This window comes from Temnothorax curvispinosus, unplaced genomic scaffold, assembly GCF_003070985.1.
Source record: "Temnothorax curvispinosus isolate PA1 unplaced genomic scaffold, ASM307098v1 QBEX01016234.1, whole genome shotgun sequence".
Taxonomy (NCBI): Eukaryota; Metazoa; Arthropoda; class Insecta; order Hymenoptera; family Formicidae; genus Temnothorax; species Temnothorax curvispinosus.
Window position 1 is genome coordinate 1,176 of NW_020226014.1, and position 9,395 is coordinate 10,570.

General features: G+C 35.5%; 1 protein-coding gene across 2 annotated transcripts; it reads left to right on the forward strand.

Annotated features, from left to right (window-relative positions):
* The first annotated feature begins 2,792 nt into the window (after positions 1-2,792).
* On the forward strand, positions 2,793-6,646 carry LOC112466471 (cytochrome P450 6k1-like). 2 transcript variants are annotated; one of them, XM_025034572.1, is made up of 6 exons: positions 2,793-2,887; positions 4,359-4,890; positions 5,121-5,489; positions 5,671-5,855; positions 6,023-6,311; positions 6,465-6,646. In XM_025034572.1, the coding sequence occupies exons 2-6, from the start codon at positions 4,371-4,373 to the stop codon at positions 6,644-6,646; spliced, it is 1,545 nt and encodes a 514-aa protein (XP_024890340.1). In that variant the 5' UTR covers positions 2,793-2,887; positions 4,359-4,370. The 2 variants fall into 2 exon arrangements, with proteins under 2 accessions (XP_024890340.1, XP_024890341.1); XM_025034573.1 differs by lacking the exon at positions 2,793-2,887 and adding an exon at positions 3,023-3,046.
* The last annotated feature ends 2,749 nt before the right edge of the window (positions 6,647-9,395 follow it).

Below are 9,395 nucleotides of genomic sequence, written 5' to 3' on the forward strand. Positions count from 1 at the left end.
AAGATTTAAAATTTTATTAAAAAATTATTAATATAGAACGCGAAGATTTATCAACGTAATTCAACGATAATGAGCTCTGTGCGAGCTCTATGCGTGCGAAGTGTGCGAGTATTTCCTCAAGCACAATCGCATAATACATCATCAAATATTAAGTGACCAAGATTAAATATTTGCCATAATTAGTTTTAGCCCATCCATTTTAAGGCAACGTATCTACGAGATATAATAAATTTATACTATAATCTATTGTCATAATTCGACATGTACCGAGATATATTTGTTCTGTCTTTGATTAATCGTAGATTCGTTGCCTAAGTAAAAAACAAAATTCTGACTCACCAATTAACCCGATGCGCAACAGGCGGAGTTATTCACGTAGCTACGATACTGTAACATACAAACATAAAATTCAAATTAAAGAAGCTTTCAAAATGATCAATATTTCAAAAGATAATTCTTACGTGACTCTAATTTATCTTTCAATAAAAATATTTACTAATACAATTATCTATTTACCGAAAAAGATCTTTACAAGAGTAAAATTTTAGATAAATTTTCTTTTTCTAATTATTTTTACTTTATCGAGATAAAACAATCTAAATAAATGGAAAATAATTATTAATGATGAGAAATGATACTCACCCCAAGGTTGCTCCGTCGGTGCCCGATGTCTCTCTCAGACCTCCTCCTCCTCTCAGGACGCCCGGCTTCCTCCTCTCACCGCACAGGACACTCGCGAGAAACACTCGCGGATGATAAACTACAATCGCGCGCGGACTGATTTCATTAAAAGTCTTTCTCGCGCGATACTGTACGGCACTCCCGTTTAAAAAAGTCCTCTAGTCCGATTACTTGAACGGCACTCCCGATGCAAACACGACGAACCGGCTGCGGTTCGTTCATTCAATTAAATCGGCGGACGAGGGTACGTTAGCTTCCCCGTCTTTGGATTCTTATCCAAGCAGAACAAGAGTTTTGCTTGGGTAAAATCCTCGTACTGAGTACTGAGCCTTCCCACCTCGCCAAGGTCGTACCCGTGGGAAGGAAGCATATCTTTACTCTGTAATACAAAAGCAGCTAGGTAACAATTTTTCGTGCAAATTTGAAGGAGTCGCGACGCCGATTGCTCCGATTCGTTCCGCGTTCATCACCGAGCGTTACGTTAATGCGACACGAAATGTTCCAAGGTGTCGGCAACTTGGCGCGATACTACGCAAGTCGAGCGGACGGTTAACAAAGGCACGCACTTGATTGAAATTAAATATCACACTCACAGCACGTACGGTATCAAATTCGTAAATCTCGCGAAAGTAAAACCGCATTATTAATATGCACGACGAAGAATCGTGACTGCCGGCCGCTAATTTACGCGACGCGAGATGTACACGGAGATTACGAAGCATTCACGAAACGAGCGCGATGTATCACGGCGTTCCGTTACTCGAATCATTCGATACGGCACTGTCACTCAGCCCTCTTTTTCCCTACGGAGAGAATCGGAGATAAATCACACGACACGACAATTCCGGCACACAGCGTTCGAAGCACGACGCGAGATAAATGAATGCGCACATTCGCGATTCGCGAGTCCAGACATGGCGGGACGAGCGACTATCACGACCGCGAATGTCACAGCGAAACTGCACATCGTTCACAATTGCCGTTCACATACCTTCGCCTCGACGTCTCGAGTGAGCGATTCGCGCGACACGTTATTCATTATTCCGACAGACACCTCTTATACACTCGTAAATTGTTGAACACACACGGCGCGATACTCGCGTAGCAATTATTCCCGCGGCCCGCGAAACGAGGAAGCAGGGATGCCAATCACTGAAACGAGTGCGTTCCGAAATCAGCACGAAGCACGGTGACAGGCGCGTTCCCGGAGCACAATCACTTCCTACCCGTGCGAAATTCCTCGGGAGAATGATAGCTCAGTCACTCACGCAGGTAACAGTACTTCGAGCGTCTACGGCAGCAACTGGCAAGTCCGCTCATCGTCAGAATCAACGCCGAAAACACGCCGATTATCGAGACACGCAATTTTAGTTCAACGGTCGCGCGGCTAGTGCGGACGCACTGGTGGCGCGGTGGCAGTATGTACGCCGCCGAGCCGTATCGATCCGCCGCGTCGGCGGGACGTGATTGGCCAGATCTGGGGGCTCGACTTACGAGCCAATTGCGTTCGAGGTGTCGCCCGACTGTGCGGCGGCAACAGCGCGCACAAGAATTGCAATTATAAATATAAAATTATAAATGTCAAATAGAGCAAGCACAAGACTTAGTTTTAACTTTAAACTTGTTTTCTGCAATGTTAAAACTAGCGTGTTTATGTTTATTGCACCATAAATCAATAACACACTAGGAAATTGGTTAATTATGCGTTAATTCTCAATAGCGTTTAATAATTTTTCTACATTTTTATTTATAATATTAATTATAATATAAAAATTTAAATATTGTTTTTACGTTTACGCGCCAATAAATGGTTTCTCCGTATATGTGGTATATATGTTATATTTCAAAAATTTTTATATAACAGAGAAGTCTTTAAAAATAACTTATTTTTATTTTATCAAGACGGACAAGCAATTAGTAACAATTAGGACCCGGACACACACTTTTTCGTAACACGTACAGCCGTGCGTTCTCAAATCGAGCAACGCGCGTGGTCGAAACTTTACTGTTACTGTTACGAAGAAGTGTGTGTCCGGGGCTTTAGTAACAAGCAACTTCGTTTTCAGTAGAGGGAGAAATGAGCATGCGTACTTAATTATTACAACAAAGAGATTGCGTAGTATATCTTCAGGCTTTAAGAACGTTACTATTTAGTGCGTCAGAGCAGTATAAGGGGAGACCGGGGCTAGAAGTAGAAGTCACACAGGTAAGTTATCACAAAGCTTATATCTTGTTTAATAAATTGAGTGGAATATTCTTTTTTATAGTGTAAGTTGCTCCTATCGTGTTAGTCAGATGTACGAAATAGCTCGTTTTAAAAACATCGCATGTGATATTTACGAGCACTTTTTAAAAATTGGAGGTCGTGAGTCTTTTGCCTTTATTTTTATTGTTCCGTTGGTTTTTGGAATTATTAGTAGTAATTTCTTTTTGGTCATAAGAAATATTATAGTTTTAGATAATTCTCCCTATATAGTTAACCGTCGTTGCAACATAGTTTATAAATATAATTTTTTTTGTATAAAATGACCGTAATTAATTAGTAATTATTTTTGTAAACTTATTTTTAGGCCTTGTGTTACTATTTCGTGTAAACAGTAAACTCACGGTGATCGTTTGTGATTTTAGTAAAAAACAATAATTAATAATTATAATAATATCTTTGTCGTTAAACTGGAATGGATTACGTCGTTCAACTAAAATACGCTTGATTCTACCACAATATGCTATATCACTTGAATATTTCTGTTTTTAAATAATTGATCGATTAATTTAAGGAGAAAAGCCGAGTACTCATTATAATTACGATTTGAACGTAAGACTTAAATATCTCAGAATTCATAAATTCGCGTTTTTATTCAACGCGCGTATATGTATGTATTATGTGTTTTAATTAATCGTCATATATATATATATATATATATATATATATATATGTATATATATGTGTGTGTGTGTATATTGTGATTCATAAAACAAATCAATATAATTTAGACAATAATTAATTAAAACAACTTTTTATTTCAACTTTTCATTTCAACTTCTTTTTCTTGGTTGAATTGTATAAAACTTCATTTAACTATATAAATGACTTTATTCGAGCCAGTTTTCTGCAATTGACGCAATATAATATCATTTCAAGATTATATATTGCTGAGTATGTACAAGTTTATCAGTGTTGATTTGATAATTCTTTCTGTATATGTGAAAAAACGCAGCAAAATTATCAGACTTTGAAAATAGGAGATTAATTAAAATTTTATTTTTAAAACTGTTGTATTAAATTTTGTTATATAATTTGGTTACATAAGTCTCTTCTCTGATTCGTATATAAGTCTTAACACACAATTTAATACTAAAAAAAATTACTACAAGTAGCAAAAGAGTACTGCTTGTTATCATAATTTAATGCAATGATATATATAATGATATAAATTACTCAACCATATACCAGTAAAACTATTCTATAACTCTTAACGACAGTTTCGTTATCGTATTGGTTATATTGTCGTTGCGTAGCTTTTTTGCCATATGCCTGCGCAGCTTTCGAGCACATATTTTTTACGATTAACCATTATTTTCTCAATGATATGCTAATATGTCTTTTCAATCTCGTAAATTATAAAAATGTTACATTTTCTTTAATTATACAAATACAAAAAAAAATATTTTTATAGAGAAGCTGCGAAATGGCGCTCATAACGGAGTACTGGACCCTGGATGGCATAATAATTCTAACAATTCTCATTATAATCGCTTACCTTTACATGACTCGCAATTTCAAGTACTGGAAAAAACGAGGCGTTCTGGAAATACCGCCCACACCTTTCGTGGGCAATTTTATGGAATGTCTACTTCTACAGAAACCCCCGTCGTATTTCCTAAAAGATCTCTACGAGCGAGCGAAAGACGAACCTTATATAGGTTTCTACATTTTTGACAAGCCCTTCTTGTTGCTTCGCGATCACGAACTCATTAAGCACGTCTTGATAAAAGACTTTAATATTTTCTTCGATCGATACGCCACGGGCAATCCAAATGATCGTATTGGTCACGCCACTCTCTTCTTCCTTAAAAATCCAGCTTGGAAAATTATAAGAACGAAATTGACATCTTTCTTCACATCCAGTAGACTGAAGAAAATGTTTGGCCTGATGCTAGAATGCGGGAAGCATTTAGATGAATATCTTGACTCATTAAAATTGAATGGTAAGTTGGAGTATACGCATATATTGAACATTCATGAAATAAAAAATGTAGAAAGAAGATGAAGTTTGTGACTATAACTATTATACAATCATCTGTAAAGTTTTTGTAGTATTAAAATATTTTATGTTATTGTACACACGAAGATGTTTGCTCGTGATAATAAAAATGCGAGAATTAGAGTAGATATCTACAGCTAAACAGATTGAATTAACTGATGACATTGCCGGCAGATAAGGGACAAATAATGGACGTAAGGGATGTGAGTTCCAAATTAACTATGGATGTAATCTGCAATACTGCTTTTGGACTTGACGTGAACACGTTCAAAGATCCGAACACTGATTTCCGCAGATATGGCAAAATGATGATAAAAAATAATTACGTGCGCGGCTGGGAATGGCTTGCAATGTTCTTCCTTCCGGGTATAACTCGTATGGCTAATCTGAAATTGTTCGGTGAGGAGACCACCGTCTTTCTGCGCAAAATTTTCTCGGAAACAATCACTAGACGCATGGAATCTGGCGAGAAGAGATACGACCTCATCGATATTTTGATCGAGCTCAAGAAGAACAATAGCGATGAAGAGGTTGAAGGCTTCAGTAAGTGAAATAATTATATTTATATAGCTTATATATAAGAATAAATAAAGATGTGTAATATAACGGCTTGCGATAACAACATCAGAGTAACCGACAAGTTTGATCGATAATCACGATAAACGAATTTAATTGTAGTAAGTATCAAAAGTCTTCAAACTCTAACAGATTAATTAAATTTTAGAATTCGATGGGGATGATCTCATGGCACAAGCGGCCAGTTTCTTCGCAGCTGGTTTCGATACTTCCGCAATACCGATTGCTCTCACGTTGTACGAACTCGCATTGCAACCTGAAATTCAAAGTACACTAAGAAAAGAAATACTCGAGGCGCTCAACGATTCCGACGGAGAAATCACATACGACATGGTATGCAAGTATGCTGCTCCGTCAAATAATTTTTGTGATAAGCACTACACAAATATAGGTGACACTTTTACCGAACCAAATACTTCTTTCGTCTATCGATTTTATTTCTGAACAAGTTTTTGAACTTATCAAATCTCCGATATATAAGAAAAATACTTATTTACTAGATCAGGTCGCTATCTTATCTGGATATGGTGGTATCGGAAACTTTGAGAAAGTATCCGTCACTAGGATTTCTGAATCGCATGACAATGCAGACTTACGAAGTACCGAACTCTAATCTCGTACTCGAGAAGGGCACGCCAGTTTACATCCCGATGCTTGGCCTACACTATGATCCAGAATATTTCCCCGAGCCTCACAAGTTCGATCCGGAGCGATTCAATGAGGAGAACAAACGTAACAGACCGCCATGCGTTTATTTCCCATTCGGAGAAGGCCCACATGTGTGTATAGGTGTGTATAGGAAATCAAATTTAATTATAGAAAATATAATTATAGAATTGACAGTTTTAATTGAAAAGTTATGAAATAACAAAGTAAAATCACAAATTATTTTTTGTTAGAATAATGTGATAAGTTATATTACATTATTATGGCATTTTGCAGGCAATCGCTTCGGGCTTTTAGTGATAAAGCTAACGCTCATTAAAATCTTGAGTAAATATGAAGTGACACCGTGCGAAAAGACTATGATACCGATGATAGCTGATCCGACAACAAGCTTGACAACACCGTTAAATGGTGTAATATATCTCAATATGCGAAAAATTAATACTGCTGCTAATTAAGATTTGGCAAAGTATTTTTGATAACAAAGTGGTATAATCACATTTTTAAAATTTTAATATATTAAAACTTTTCCATTTCTAGACTAATCTGCAAAAATAAATCGAAAAATAATTTTTAACACGAAAAATTTCAGTTCTTATTTCAATGTGCCCAGGTTGTCGCAGAATGACAGTCGAAAATTTATTTCAACTCTTGGAGTTTACTCAACTCTCTCTCTCTCTTTAAAATCATAGCTCTACAACTATGCCAACGTTAAATCTGAAATATAACTTGCTTATCTCCTGCTAATTACAAAAAGATAATAATATAGAGAGGGATTTTTGTCAAATATTTCTTCGTCACCGGCAGAATGATGGTTTTTCCTTTATTCGTCGACATTGTAAATATATATAGGAGGCAGCCACGAGAGCAGCCGGTCACATGCTGATGCAATGATATATATAATATATACATATACAGCTATGTATATTATCCATTTTCATTCACTTACTCTCATTTACAAAAAGACTAACGATCGACCGTACAGTCAAGCTATACTCGCCGAGCGATCGACCTAGTAGATTTACTTACAATTATGCTTCTCTCTCTGTAACATAACTTATGACATCTTGGAATCGAATGGAATGACTGATACCATGTATCGATAGTATCTTTTATATATATATATTCTTTTCTTCGCGCTCGTTTTGTTCAGCGACGGTGAGTTTTATAGTACGATTTGCAACAATTTCAACTCGTAATATAAATAATACACGCTTACATATATCGCGATGATCGTATACATAAGCAGTTCTATAATGGTTTCCTTTTTCAGATTTAATCCTTCCGATCGCATTTCATATAGGGATGCTTATCATATATATAACTCAATAGAATCGAAGGATTATATCTGAAAACATACACATTCTAACTGTACAGACTACAGAGCTGAAAGAACTGGTTTGTATTTTTTTTTTTTGCACATCAATACGCCTGCGGCCAGAATAATATGCACTAGATACTAGTGCATCAATTAAATATCAAGTATCTTTTTACACTTTTTCTGAAGCATGTCAAAAGCGCCGAAATCACTAAATGAAACAAACTGATCAGGAATAAAATTTTTTCGAAAGTTTTGTTAAAAGTTTAATATATTTATTTCAAACGCTATTTAACTATAAATAAATTACTACAGTGCGATAATTTCTAATTATAGGAAGACGTAAAAAAAATTATTATTTTAATTTAAACATCAATTATTTTGTTTCTTCGCGAAATGCAAAAGTGATAAAGTTATTTCGAATTAATCTAATCGCGATAAATATTCCTGACCAAGTACGAACAAGCGTTCGATCTGTTTCGAGATAATTCTCGTATTAGCGTCGCGAAACAAATATCATCAACTCTAAATACGATCGCGCAAAGGAAATAAATACGCCGCCACTGAACAACAGCAATAAATCAGTACACCTCCTCCGCAATGCGCGTGTGAGATTTCCATCGATACGTTTACACACATAATTATACACGCTTCATCCGTACACAATATCGTAATATCGTATAATGTAATATCGATAATAACGTTATAATATCGCGCTAAAACTCGCCCGCGAGCATTAATTGTATTTTTGTTCTTCTCCTCTTAGCTCCTCTCGTATATCAGGTAAATATATATAATCTATTTATTCATTTATGTATATATAATTACTTTTGTTCACTATGTATATATGCATGTACGTATATACGCGTATATATTATGCATACATATACACACAGATGTATATAGGATATTTCATTTTTATCGAATTATCTTATTATCGATATAAATACAGATATATGCATCACACACATATGTCTGTACATATACATATACGAGATGTATATACACATTCTCACATGCATTCAAGTTACGTCGTAGTACGCATAAATTTCATGTAATTAATATTCTCCTAACGATGAGACCGATGCAACGATCACGATTGATTTACTTCTTTCTTTTCTCTTGGCAATCGGTGACTTAATTTAACGCCTTGTGGGAAAGGAACTGCGAGAGACAGAGAAACGGATCTCGCAAACATGAAGTGTTCACGTGATACAATTTATTTGAGTTCACGAAGAATGCACATCGAGAAATTTCATATTAGAATTCGAGATCACTACGATACACGAAGCTGTAAAAATATTAGACACAATCTGAAAATGTTGTCAACAAAGCTGCATAATTTAACATCTTTATAGCCGCGTTTTACTCAAATGTGCGCACTGTGCGTCGAGATTTAGCTCACGCTACTTCTATGAACATCTCATACGCCGCTATGGAAATAACATTTTGCGTGAGCTTGTTAATTATTTTAATAATTATTTATCAAACACTCAAAAGAATTCCGAATAAAAAATAACGTTATTATAACGGATTACTTTTGAGTAGCAATTGGTATCGATGTTAACATAAAGCAATTGTTTACCTAATGACTAATGATGTAATTTAATCATCGTTTAACAAACCAAATTCATTTCCTGTCAACATCAAGGCGTCTTATTTTTATTGAATACGTAAGGAAAGCGTGGAAGCAGTAAATATTTTCTTCAGAAGCAAAACTTCTAAAACTTCCCTTCATTTTTTTATAAATGCTAATATTAGCTCTAAAATGAACCTTTTTAATAATTGGTAACTTTGGTTAAACAAGGTTGTCGTATACGCAATGAATCTATAAAATTTAGGTATAAAGACATAACAATAAATAAAGTCATGCGTGATAAACACCGATT

Bases quoted from the DNA above. Each gene is read 5' to 3' on its own strand.
- LOC112466471 (XM_025034572.1), top strand. From the start codon at position 4,371: ATGGCGCTCATAACGGAGTACTGGACCCTGGATGGCATAATAATTCTA. The intron at 4,891-5,120 runs GTAAGTTGGAGT...CATTGCCGGCAG, and splicing joins TGACTCATTAAAATTGAATG to ATAAGGGACAAATAATGGAC. The intron at 5,856-6,022 runs GTATGCAAGTAT...CTTATTTACTAG, and splicing joins GAGAAATCACATACGACATG to ATCAGGTCGCTATCTTATCT.